The sequence below is a fragment of the Homarus americanus genome, unplaced genomic scaffold (genome assembly GCF_018991925.1).
Source record: "Homarus americanus isolate GMGI-L3 unplaced genomic scaffold, GMGI_Hamer_2.0 scaffold39675, whole genome shotgun sequence".
In the NCBI taxonomy this organism is placed as follows: domain Eukaryota; kingdom Metazoa; phylum Arthropoda; class Malacostraca; order Decapoda; family Nephropidae; genus Homarus; species Homarus americanus.
Genome location: NW_024736071.1, coordinates 15,270,063 through 15,284,186, shown reverse-complemented (window position 1 = coordinate 15,284,186; position 14,124 = coordinate 15,270,063). Strand labels below are relative to the sequence as shown.

General features: G+C 38.9%; 1 protein-coding gene across 10 annotated transcripts in view; it reads left to right on the top strand.

Moving 5' to 3' along the window:
* Positions 1-14,124, top strand: part of LOC121871815 (eye-specific diacylglycerol kinase-like) — a 160,998-nt gene that overhangs the window by 125,575 nt on the left and 21,299 nt on the right. For 8 of the 10 annotated variants that reach the window (XR_006089953.1, XR_006089958.1, XR_006089957.1 and 5 more), the window contains 7 exons: positions 463-647; positions 1,404-1,580; positions 1,934-2,142; positions 6,762-6,954; positions 7,370-7,469; positions 7,860-8,044; positions 9,700-9,847. Coding sequence is in view for 2 of the 10 variants with exons in the window: in XM_042374317.1 (XP_042230251.1) it covers positions 463-647; positions 1,404-1,580; positions 1,934-2,142; positions 6,762-6,954; positions 7,370-7,469; positions 7,860-8,044; positions 9,700-9,847 (1,197 nt within the window). In the remaining 8 variants the exon portion in view is untranslated. The remainder of the gene's footprint in view (positions 1-462; positions 648-1,403; positions 1,581-1,933; positions 2,143-6,761; positions 6,955-7,369; positions 7,470-7,859; positions 8,045-9,699; positions 9,848-14,124) is intronic. The other 2 variants (XR_006089954.1, XR_006089952.1) reach the window with 1 other exon arrangement.

Here is a 14,124-nt window from a genome sequence, read left to right as displayed (position 1 = left end):
GCAGGGCATGTGTGCAATGGTTTATTTTTATTTATATATATATTTATTTATATTTTTGCGTCTGCTTGTGATATTGGGAGTCAAACCAACACTGTGTGACTAGATAGATATTTAGATAGAGATACTGTATTTGCATTGAGGGAACTAATTCAGAAATTGCTTTAAAGAAAAAAACTACACATTTCATTAACTACAAATTACCTGTATTTTTTATTTAACCACAACCTACCTGTGGTTGTAATCAACTACAAATCACATGTGGTAGTACAATAATTAACCACCTCGTAATAATCAACTCCTGGTCACTTGTGTCAGTTCACTACAGCTCACCCCTGGTAGTACATTTAATTAAACGTAGCTCATCTATGGTAGATTTTAACCACATTTCACATGAGTTAATACGTAGCTACAGTTCACCTGTGTAAATCACTGGATCTAACGTGTAAATGCCTCTCCTTTCAGCAGAACGAGAAGGACACGCGACCCTTCGCCATCAAGCCTATCCCCAACGCCAACATCAAACCCCTGATCGTGTTCATCAATCCAAAGAGTGGTGGCAACCAGGGCGCCAAGCTGATGCAGAAGTTCCAGTGGCTCCTTAACCCTAGGCAGGTCTTTGATCTGACCCAGGGAGGACCTAAAGCAGGGTAAGTCTTAGGTGTGTGTATGTCTCTCTCTCTCTCTCTCTCTCTCTCTCTCTCTCTCTCTCTCTCTCTCTCTCTCTCTCTCTCTCTCTCTCTCTCTCTCTCTCTCTCTCTCTCTCTCTCTCTCTCTCTCTCTCTCTCTCTCTCTCTCTCTCTCTCTCTCTCTCTCTCTCTCTCTCTCGTTTGGGAAGGTATGGTGGTCGAGAGAGGATAGGACTCCTACTATAAATAGGGTAAGTTTTATTTGTTGTCTTTTACTCGCAGGAGGTGCAAGTTTTTGTCACTAGACACAAAATTTAAAATTTAAATATATCACATCGTGAATTGTGCCCAAGGTAAAGAAAGTTCCCTCCTCGAGCTAACCACTGGTGTCAATGACACCGTACCACAGGTAAAATTACGCAGAGCGCAAGAACGTATACGACGAGACATACTGTACAATACATACAGTAGGTTTAGTGGTTCAGAGTAGTGGCTGATACAGGCTACATTATTCTTATAGTGAGTCATTATTTCTTATAAAAATGCACAGGAGGAAACATTATGCCACATATAACATTCCTGTATTTACTGTATACTATGTCTAGAAGTAGGTGGCAAAAAAAAAAACAATATTTAGGCAGGAAACAAAGATATAATATACCTGCAGGTAAGGGCTAAAAAAATATTTTATCTCGAAGCAGGTAACCAAAATGAACATTATATTTACAGCCAGGAGATGGACTCAACCACAACTTGTCAATTACTCTCGTGTTTCAGGTTAGAGATGTTCCGGAAAGTGTCCAACCTGAGAGTGCTGGCGTGTGGCGGGGACGGCACCGTGGGGTGGGTCCTGTCCGTCCTCGACCAGCTCAACTTCCAACCTCCCCCCGCCGTAGCCGTCCTGCCCCTCGGCACCGGGAATGATCTTGCCCGTGCCCTTGGCTGGGGAGGCGGGTATGTACAATACCTGGTGGGAGTTATTGGGGAGGGGGGAATGGCTGAGGGGTACATATCAGGAAGTGACAGGGAGGTGTTTAAATCAGGGAATGAGGGGAAATGACGGTGAAAAGGTACATATCTCAGGAGTTGATGGAAGATATGGGAGGTACAGTGTAAATGTACAGATGACTGCAAAGTTTCATAGTTGCCACATCTTAGAACACGCCAGTGTATTCGTCTGTACATCCAGGGTAAAAGGGAAGATAATAAAAAAAACACCAAATACCTGTATAAGAAAGCCAACTTTTGACTCTTATGTTGAGACAGACAGCCAAACCCGCTAATGTCACTGCCTCCACCCCCCACAGGTACACAGACGAACCCATCAGCAAGATCCTGTGTAACATCGCCGACGGGGAGGTAGTTCACTTGGACCGCTGGCGTGTGGACGTTGTTAAGAATGAGGAGTATGAGCCCACAGAGGAAGGCAGGGACACCCTACCCCTCAGTGTTGTCAATAACTACTTCTCTTTCGGTGTCGACGCCCACATTGCCCTCGAGTTCCATGAGGCCAGAGGTGAGAGGTCCTGTGTAAGGCAGTTTACTTAGTGTATTTGGCAATGTACTTAACTTGTTTGTGGAACCGTAGAATTTATTTGGTGGAGTGTAGGGTATTATTTCAGTGGATTTGGTAGTGTAGTTAAATGTTTCACGGTGCATTATTTGGTAGTGTGTAGTTAATTTGTCCTATACTGTATTGGTCATGTACCAGTAGTTAATTACTGTATTTGATTGAATGTAGGTCATTTGTAGATCAGTTTGCTTTGTTGTGTTGAGATTTAGATGTATTTGGTAGAATGATATCAATGTTCTGAATGTATTGGTAGAAAGTGTTATGAATGTATTGGGTAGTGTAGTAATGTTTTGGTGATTGAATGTTGTATTTGACAATAGAATGTTGTGATTTGTTCATGTTTTGTTTGAATGTTGTAGGAGTATCGAAATATTAATGTTGTCTAGCACTCAGGATGGAAGGAAACTCTAATGTGGTTTTCTTGTATAATATATAAGTTATATGAAGACAGTCTGGTGCTGGAGATGCCGTGTGGTGGGGAGCTGCTCAGTAGAAGACGTTCGGTGAGTAGCGTGTTGAAGGAGGTAGATGTGCAGGAGCTTCGTTAGAGAAGATGTTGCCTGTTGCTGGCCTCCTGGTTGAATAAATGTTAACAGCTAGGAGCTTGCTGGAGGAGGTGTTGCTTGTTCAGGAAAATGGGCAGAATGAGAGTTGGTTGGTGAGGAAGCTCAGAGAAGGACAGCTGGTGGGTCGCCATGCTCGCTGGCGGGAGCGAGGACCGCCAGGCAGGCGAGGAGAGCTAAGGCAGCCAGGCAGCGGCGGAGGAGGAGGTGTTGCTTGTTCAAGAAGAATGGTCAGAATGAATCTCAATGGAGAGACAGAGCTTATATACCCAGCAGCCGCTATGAGTCATGTTGGGAAAACCCGAGAAGTCGCCGGTCTTTTGGCTCGGTTGCTAGGATACGGCGGCATTGGAATGCGGATGCGCTTGGTTGCTAGGGAAGACGGTAGCAGGTGGTGTGCAGCTACGCAGTTTGTAGGGGAGACGTCCACTACAATGTTGTTGATATTGATAATGAAACGGTTTACTTATCCATTATATACAGAGTGGACGATAACAATATTGACATGGCTGAGCCAATTGAGAGCCTGAGCTCTCTTAGTGGCACCTGATATATACTGACCATTTATCACAATGAATTATTATTTAACATTTACAATAGAATCATCTGGATTCGTGCACGTAACATGGTTTTAGTAAATATTGTACATTTGAGAATATTACCACAATTATCACTTTTCTATTTTTTTCATTTATTTATTTTTGCATTTATATTATAATTATATACAGGTACATATTTTACAGTGAAGTTGATATACAGTAATCTGAAAAGTGAAGGAAGCAATACAACATGGGTTCTGTTAGGGGGAAACAAGGAGACAGTCAGGATCATGTTACTCGATTAACTAAGGAATAGGATGCAGCAAGCTGTATTACTATATCCCTTTTTTTTTTAGTAATAAATATTTAAAACTGGAAAGAGACTTTCGGGACACCCTGTATAATTATTGCAATAGTAATTTCTATCTACTTAACGATATATGATATAATGGTTTTGGTGGTACATTAAAAGTAAGAGTATAAAGTAAGTATTACAAAAATATTAATACTTAGACAATAGATGCCTGGGGTAAGTTGTTCCACACTTTCACACCATCGTGACCACCATTGTTGTTCTTAATACGGAGATCTGGGACTGAGAGGAACGCATGGGGGTGGTATTAGTAGATCTGGGTGTTATAATGAAGTTATACCACGAAATTTCCCCATGTTCCAATGATGAATCGTACATATTTTTCTTTTTTTTAGCCAAAAACGCTTCTTGCATAACAACCATGGGAGTACTACAGCATGGTATACACCACGGCTGATCTTGCATTTGGGCCTGAGTGACCAGAGGTTGTGTTTTAGTGGAGCCGGAGGCCCCATAGTGTATGGCAGTGTATCAAGTGGTGATAAATATGGTCAAAATAGATTTCTTTCATTGCTGCAAGCGGGATACAGGGTATATTACTGTTTATCGATTTTACTGTGAATGGCTTGTATGTGGTTTCTCCAGTTTAGTTTATCAACAAAAACAACCACCACCCAAGGAATTTGGGGTAATTTTTGAGAACAGTACTACCACCAGAAGGCGTTGTTCGATTTTGTTCATATGGCACTAAAATGATGTCTGTACGTGCTTAGTATGCGAAGAAATTAATTATTTAGCGTAAATGCTACTCCAAAAATTCTGCAGTCACCTCATGTTGTCTGTTACAACCGACCCCCTCAGTCTGGGAGTACTCAGGTCCACAAAACTAAGTAATATTACACCATGACACTTCAACAAAGTTGCTTTCACTGGTCCCAGATATAAAAGGGTAGTTTTTCACTTGTTGCCACCGAACTAATCTTGGTAATTTTATGGTTGCAATCAGTAGTTTTGACAATTTTAAGACTGGTGAAATTTCAATCATGCACCGGTCTTTCTCTCGCTGTTATTAATGTGTTTTTCGTAATGTTTAGACAATTCTAAGACCCCTTTCTTCTGTGATAGTTCCGCTGGAAATTAAGGATAACTGAGATATTAAATTTTCAATATTATCGTGGTGAAGTTTACCTCCGAGATTATTATAAGATATTGGCCGGTAGGGTTAAGACCGAGATAAGAAAAGCAAAGAGGACTAATGAACTGAAGGTTGCAAGGGAGGCGAAATCAAACCCCAAGGGATTCTATCAAATGTATCAAACTAAAACATGAGAAAAGATTGGACCAATACAGTCAGATACCGGTGAGCTAACTGATAACGACAGAAAAATGAGCAATAATCTGAATAAATATTTTTCAACAGTATGCCCTTAGCAAAGTTGTTTAACATGTCCTTAAAAATGGGTGTAGTACCAGAATCCTGGAGGATAGCGAATGTAATACAGATTTTCAAGAAGGGAGATAGATCACTATCCTCTCACTACCATCCAATCAGTTTAACACCAATTGTAGGCAAATTATTGGAAGCAATCATTTCAAACTATTTGAAATCACCTGAAGAAGCACAAGTTGATCAATGATTCCCAACGTGGCTTCACAAGCGAGCGTTCATGTCTAACTAATCTATTAACATTCTTTTCATCTGTTTTCGAATCAGTGGACGAGGGGCACAATTATGATGTGGTATATTTCGACTTTAGCAAAGCCTTCGACAGAGTCTCCCATGAAAGACTAATAAGAAATGTGGAGGCTCATGGCATTAAAGGCGATATTCTAAAATGGTTGAGGGCGTGATTTCAGGACAGGAAACAGCGAGTGAGCATTAATGGCACTAAATCCGATTGGAGCAACGTCACTAGAGGAGTTCCCCAAGGCTCAGTACTTGGACCATTATTATTTATTATATACAAAACAACATAGATATCGGCGTAGACAGCAACATAAGTAAATTTGCTGATGACACTAAATTGGCGTGTAATTAAATCTGACGAGGATTCCGCAAAACTACAGGTAGATCTAAACAAATTTTTTGAATGGTCTGAAAAATGGTAAATGAAATTCAATGTGGACAAATGTAAAGTACTCAGTATAGGAGATGTAAACAAGGAAACCAATCGTATGTGGCAGTACACACCCAGAATATAGAACGACTGTGGAGATCCCCCGGTTAGGTTAGGTTCAAAACTGTTTTCCTCATGCTTTTCCATGCGTTTTGAACACTTTTAACTGTGATTTTTATAGCAATTCTCTAGATTCTGAGATAAGGGGGGGGGGGGTTTATCTCAGAAATTATTGATTTACACCAGAAATTAAGTAAAATTAGTTCATAACATCAAAACCATCGGAAAAACATAGTTTCAACTTTGATTTCGTATAGTAGCAACAAGTGAAAATTTACCTTATTAAGTAGATTGTATAGGATACTTATTAATATATTTGAGAGATGTTTAGTTTGTTTTAATGTTTTATGTTGATTGATTTTTTTTATTGTGGATGAAATCAGTAAAGTTGACATGGGGTAATTGAAGCACTAAGTAGAATTATATTAATTTAAGGACTTTTTAATAAATTTTGTAAAATTTGGATTGATATAGTTTAGTTGATTATTCACTGTATACTGTATAGTAGTGTTTTTCCAGAATATATGGTACAAAAGCACTGCAATCACTGTGTCAGTCAGACTCTGCATCTACCCCAGTTATGATTTGACTCCAGCTGTGATGCATTAATCCCATCTGAATTGTTTCTATATATGAGTCCAAGGGTTGCTATGGCCACTGTTTTGCTTATACCTGTATGTGTATTTGTATTGTGTGTGTGACATAGCTAAACTCTTCTACAGTGTCTCTTTTATTTATCAACCACAACCACCTTCTGTACCCTTATTTACCCACATCACTCAACCTCCCCGTTTACCCACATCACTCAACCCTCACCACTATCTACCATACTCAACCCACCCTCATTCACCCACCTACCCCGGCCTGCCTTCACCCACCTCACTCAATGTATACCTTCATTCACCCACCTCACTCAATGTATACCTTCATTCACCCATCTCACTCACACCCATGATCTCTTATGCTACAGAGGCCAACCCTCAGAAGTTCAACTCTCGGTTAAGGAACAAGATGTTCTATGGTCAGGCTGGAGGCAAGGATCTTTTACAACGCAAGTGGAAAGATCTTTCAGACAACTGCACGCTGGAGTGTGATGGCAAGGACATGACACCCATCTTGAAGGAGAATAAGGTCCATGCTGTCGTCTTCCTCAACATTCCTAGGTAGAGGTTTAAAAGCAGTACTTTGAGCTTGCATAAAAAAACAGTATCCATGCAGGAATTGTTTTTGTGTATTTATGATCTTGGGTACAGTATTGTATAAGAAACCTCCTTATATGCAGTTTTTATACAGGGAAAAAAGTCTTAGACTGTTTTTGCTACTTGGTAGACTTGGTTTGATAATTGAATATAGCCTGACTCAAGCTACATTCTGAATACATACTGTAATTTATTTCTTGCCTCTTTTCATTGTTAATTTCTCGCACCATTTCTTCCCTCCTTACCTCCTTCATCTTGTTTGTACTCCTCTCTCTCTCCTATTTCCTCAACTCTTCTCTACCTAATCCTCATTCTAGATATTGAATTAAAACCATTAGTTGTGACATTTACTCATCCTTAATCCACTGTTTGTTTACAGCTATGGATCAGGTACCCATCCATGGAACCGGAGCAGTGGAGTAGAGCAGCATACAGATGATGGTATCATTGAAGTCATTGGGCTCACCACGTACCAGATGGTGAGTAACAAGCCCTTCAGTCTCCGGTACTCCTGTGTATAAGGTGTCCTCTAATTGTTACAGAGCAACTTTGAGAGGAAATCTTACATGGCTCCTTCAATTGCAACACTAAGGTAGCAGCCTAGACTACTGAGGATTTATACTGAAGCTCTACAATATCTGGAGTGATTTTCAGAGCTGATCCTTTCTGAAGCTGTGTTTTTCTCGAGTTCTAGAGCTACTGAAAGAGATAAACATATGTTATTCCACTTCTAAGACACAAAATATTTTCACCCCAAAAACACTTTTCAACCAAATAATTTACCCAATCAATCAATCAATCAATCTATCTATCTATCTATCTATTTCCTATGCAAGTTTTAAATGAGGAATTTTTTTTTTTTTCTGCAGCCACTGTTACAGGCTGGTGGTCATGGAACAACAATCTGCCAGTGCAAGAGGGCGAGGATCATCACCAAGAAGACTATTCCCATGCAGGTAGATGGAGAGGCAGCGAGGGTCAACCCAAGCATCATAGAGCTCACGCATCTCAACAAGGCCTCAATGGTGACCAAGAAGAAGGCTAAGTCTGTCCCGTGAGTAAAATACAGTGCATGTGCTCACAGGTTGTGGTTATATGTGAAGTGTTGGCTGTCCTTCAGAACCATATGTTGGGTTGATTTACAGCAGTGGTTCCCAAACTGGGAGGTGGACCTCCCTTGGGAGGCATGAGGTTGGTACAGGGGCATAAGACCATGTGAAAGATAGAATCACTTTATTAGGACATTTTCCATAAAATTAGTGCAACTATTTTTTTCTTAGTATGTATACACGTATTTTAATCTTCCCCACATGCATGAGATACAGTGGGGTATGCTATAACGAACGTAATTGGTTCCAGAACCTCGTTCGTTATAGCATTCGTTCGTTATAGGATTAATCCGTTCCAGGCCCCCAAATACAACCACTTAACACTGAAAAAATTCTGTGGAAAATGTAAAAAATACGGTACTTTATCTTACCTTAGTGTTATTCAGCATGCAGGTACCCCTAAACACTGGCACATCACTATCACTTCCACTGGGAGTCTTGGCTTTAAGGTCCTCAAACAATTGTCTGGCCTTCTCACAAATTATAGCTTCACTAATGTTACCACCTGCCATTTCTTTCTCCTTTATCCACACTAAGAGTAAATTTTCCATCTCTTCAATCACATTACACTTTGCTTTGCTAAGTCTAAAGATTCCCTTAGCCACTTGCACAGTTTTTAACTCCTCTTTATTCTTCAAAATCGTACATATAGTCGATTTAGCCATCCCATATTCATCACTAAGTTTCGCAATGCTTCTTCCATTCTCACGTTTCTTTACAATTTCTTTCTTAGTTTCAAGGGTTATTAGCTTTCTCACTCGCTTTGGACGACTCATTGTTACAATTGTATACTTGTATAACAAAATAGTTATACAAATAACGCGAATTTCACACATCAAAAGACGAAATTTCAACAATAACAGTGGTGCACTGGCTACACAATGAGACAAAGATGGCGCCTGACGCTCTTGTTGTGGGTCGCGGTACAACAATATTCATGCGCCAGGTGAAATAGTCCCGTATTCATCCGCGTTCGTTGTAGGAGTTGCGTTCGTTATAGCATTCTCAATTTTATAGGTAAAACCGTTCGTTATAGGAATATTCGTAGTAGGATCCGTTCGTTATAGCATACCCCACTGTACATGGATTACGAATTAGTTGATCTTGAAAGTAATATACTATACTGTACTTAAATATGATAACAAGGTGTAAAGTTAATTAAACTTATTTTTAAAAATGGTGGTGGGGGCATGAGGTTTTGGTAAAAACCAAAAAGGCTTCATGTGAAAGGGTTTGGGAACCACTAATTTAGAGTGTGTGCTCGTGCTTTTCACTCTGACTCATTCTTATGACTTTTAAAATTATAGATTAAATATATTTCCCATTATTACTTTGTAAATTACTATACACGGCTACAGAATTGTAAAATTAACACATTGATAAAATCTAAAACATTTGATTATCTAAAACCTCATACCAGTGCAACTTATTAAACCAATGTTATAAAACCGATAACTAATCATAATCTACATCTATATGTCAACAATTTATTATAGAACTTGTCCTTTACAAAATTCCAGTTTACAAATATATGCCGGGTATTCCTGATCAAGTTTTGTTGCACCAACTTCAATCTTGACCTATTTGTGTGTTCTTGCAGGATGCCACATCTAGAACAGCTCCGCCTCCAGGTATTGAGGATCACCATGTTTGACTATGAGCAGCATCATTATGACAAGGAGAAGCTGCGTAGTGCCTCCTCCCCGATTGGCCTCATCATGATAGATCAAGATGCAGATCTCGAACAGGTAAGATGAGCATGGCATTAGATAAGTTATAGTAAATATGAAAAATGTAGCATTAATTTGGTAACATTTCAAATTTATCGGCTGAACCAAAATATAGGGAATTTTTAGATGGGGAAAAAGGCTGAGTAAGCAGTAATCAAAAGGTTGGGAAAATTCAAACAGTACCGGTATATGTTTTGTTATTTAGCTATGGATACCCCAATGCCCCAAAAGGAGTAACTTTAGCTTAAGTGATGTTAGGGTTGTAGAAGGATTGAAAGGGTGAAAAGTGACAAATTGTGTCTAGTATATGATTGAAAGAAGAGGCCAGGAAAGAGAAAAATTAGGTAAAAATAATAAGGTAATAAAACCAATTTTTGGCAAGAATGAGATTGTGTAAGGGAGAGCCCACATCAGGGGTGGGAAACTTTTGTGGTTAGAGGGCCAGATTGAAATTACAGTACAAGAGTTCTTTGGGGGCCACCTATTATTTTCACTTAATAATAGTAATCTAATCAGATTTATTGGATATGACAGCTACCCTGGAGTATAATTCCAATGCAGTTCAGCTATTATAAGTTACTCTTAAAATAATATATTTATATCCTCTAAATTTCATCCAAATCTATCAACAAATTCTATCCCCTCCCGAGTCTCTCCTTTAAAGAGAGTATGGTTGTGGGCCACCCTGAGACCCTCAGCAGGTCCACAATGGCCTGGGAAACACAGTTTCCACACCCCTGGTCTACATGGTGTTGGAATGAAGGAATATAGGGATATAATATGTTAAAAGGAATGCTAGCATGAAGGAAGGTTTGGACTTTTGCTGGGATAGGGATGTGTAGAGGAGAGTACATAGTGTCACCATGCTAGATATTTTTGCAAAGATACAATAGCACTTAATATTGACCTGTTTATTTTCCTGTGTTAGTGGAATAGAGGTTTGCAAAGTCAAGATTTTACTACATGTGTATAAGTGTATGTTAGAGTCTCGGAGATATGGTAGTAGGGAGGATTTGGTAAATAAAATATTATGCATGAGGGGAAGGCTTGGTGAGGGGAAAGTATGGTGAAGATGAGACAGGTTAAGAATATCATAAAAGGCGAGAGGGGAGAGGATGATACGAGAGAGAGAAAATGGGAAAAGGGAAGTCTGTTATTTTACAGGAGAAAGGGACAAAGAACACCATAAACATTAGTGAGATTAAATCATGGAAGTACCCTGTAGTGGGATAGTAATTATAAGGGAATCATTGACTTAATATTGTGTGCATGGGGTTGGATAGGAGTGTGTGAACGTAAATTTTTTAGTGTGCGTGTGCGTGCGCGTGTGTGCTTAGATACATGGAAGTAATACTAAAGCTTGCTAAGAATATTTTTTGACTTATACCACTCAAGTTAGTACAGCATTAATATTTCTCATGTTTCATGAATAGATCTACATTATTTACGTAATGGCCACCCATTAGAGGTGTCCATGCCTAGAGAAAGAGGCCAGTACCCTGTGTAGGATCTCTCCATTGCTCTTGATAATTTTGTCAAGGGTTATTTTGAAGCCCAGTACTGTTTATGAGAACTTTCCAAAGGCAATATGAAGCTTTTTCAAAGTCTAGCTCTCTATCTGCAGATAATATAACAGCTCAGAGATGCTACAGCTGTGTGGTAAGAAAAAGAGAAAATATTTAAAGGAGTTAATTAAGAGATGCAGAGGAAGGGCAGCTGGGAGCAAAGCACATGTGTAAAGAGGCATCGTAGAAGCTTAGGAAAAAAGACCTAGTAATTAACATATGTGCAAGTGTTACTTTTCTCTGAGAATGTGTCCAGACCAACCACCATGTTTTAGAAAGACTAATTAACTTTGTGAATGTATTAGCATAAAATTAAGCTGATTCCATTGTCTCATTAAGAATGGTTAATGGCTGTTAATTAAGGCCCAAAAGTTAACTGACAGCTATAATTATGCCTTATGTCCATATACTGTATGTAGTCAAGGTGGATTTTCACTTTTTTCCTGCACCAGGATCATGTTATATCTACATTTACTTTGAAGTAAAGATTGATTCTGGAGTTAACTGTACATGAACTGCTGTGTAGTCTTGAGCCAGACATTCATATACAGGGTATTAGGCAGTGGATACATTACCCATATTGTTATGTAAATGTTACTCTGTCTGTTTCTACATTGTTGAGTTCCTGCAGTAGTCAAAAGTTGAATACCAATAACTGTGTGAATGCTAAATAATTATTTGTTGTGGATAATTTTTAATGTGTTGCTTTCTTGCATGTTTTAAGCTATGTAGTTAATGTGTTGGAGTACCAAGATCCTGATAAGCACCATGACCCCCCCCCCCCTTCCACCTTTGGGTCAGTCCACAATTTTGAAGATAGAGAGCTGAAATATTTGTAGGAAGGTGAGGGTGGCCTAGGGAATGGCCGTGCACTATGCCTGTCCCTCCACAACGTCGATGCCGGGTAATTCAACTGCAGTACGTAATCCCCTGGGTTACAGAAGGGATGCGTCCTTGAAAAGTTGACCAAAACATGAACCCCATTTTCCCACTGACTTCCATTATACAATTGGAGATGTGTTCCTAAGGAAATTATTCCTGCAAAAAGAAGTTATGCTGTACAATCATTTTTATGAATCAAAATGAAAATTTTTAAACACGTACAGTACATCGATTATTTTATTATATAATATAATAATAGTATACGTATACAGTAGGATGTCAGAGTACGTACCTGTATCCATAGTACACAACCCTGCTTATATGTGTCTGATGCTTGGGTCTCACTCTTTTGTGAGCCAACCCACCCACCATCTCTCACTAGCTCAGGCTTATCACTCATCAATGATTGTTTTAGAAAAAATTATAAAATCATTACAAAACTGTAATGTGGCATAGAAATAAAGGAAATATAATATACAACTATAAAAAAGAAAAATGAAGAGCATGGGTGTGTATGTGTGAGAAGTGAACGCTTGTGTGTGGAGGCAGAGAGATGTACGTAACTGCGTAGACGACTCGCCAGTCTGCCCTCCCATCCTCCCTCTCTCCCTCCCTTAATGTGAGTCAGCTGGGTGACTGCCCAACTAAGTGGCTGAACTGTGTCTGTACAGTATTGCATTTTTTATTAAAAATAAGAAAAGCTTCATTTTGCAACACCTATCAGCCTGTCTAATGAGCTTCTGAGAGTGAATTGATGTCAGTGCTTGTCTAGTCCAAATGGAGAGTAGATCTACCTTGCATGTCCAGGAAGCCACCACATCCTTGTCCTATTTTATGTAGTTTCCTCAGTCATTTTTAGACCACATCTTGGGCTATTAGGAATCTTATTTGTTGTTCTTCCTTGTGTTTGCTACCACCAGTCCTTCCCTTATGACACAAGCTAAGAAGAAAAGAAGACAAAATTCAAGAGTATGAACCTGGGTGTTTTTAACGAGTTTTAAGAATCTGGATCATGCTAATGAGTTCTAAACCTCGCAACAAAGAGAAAGGTGGTGCCTTTTGACACCTGGCTCTCTAACATGTAATATTGTGCAAAATAATGAGGGCACCAGGAGCCAAGAACTTGTAAATCTTCAAAGGCTTGTACATTAACTCGAGATAAAATTTTACTTATAGAACTGGAAACTACTGTACTCCAAAAGTTCTTGGATGATTTTCAATTTTCAAATAAAATTTGATTCATCAATGATAGGAGAATATTCATGAGAAGAAGTAATGTGCAATTCTAACTAATGATTATACCTAATTTCATGAAAATGACCAAATTTGGGGGTACTTTTATGTTAATTTAGTTATACTCATGAAGGATCATCAATCTATGCACTTTATATCAATGAAAGCGCAAATAATTCACTTCAAAAGTGTTTGATATAGTATTTTGAGTATAGAAAGAATTTAAATAAAAAACCCACAAAAAATTATCACCCAAATTTGTTTCAATTTGATTGGAAACACTGTTAGATGAGCCTAAATATTGTGTTTCCATTTCATATAAATCCATCCATAAATGAAAAAAAAAGGGATCCAAGGGGATGATGGCCTTGTATTTCGAAAAGGGAGAATGGGCTGCTGATATCACTAGAGACCTAGGCTCGACTTTTAACATTGTATCTGACATTTAAATATTTTTTTTTGCCAAATTTCCTTGGTTTCAATTAAAAAAACTAAATTATCTGAAGCCTTTGTTCAGGATAAATCTCACCGTTTCTCACAGGATACATGGAAGGGGACTATGGTACTTTAATAGTCTTATCAACAGTAATATCATGAAGAAGTAGGTTTGTCCAC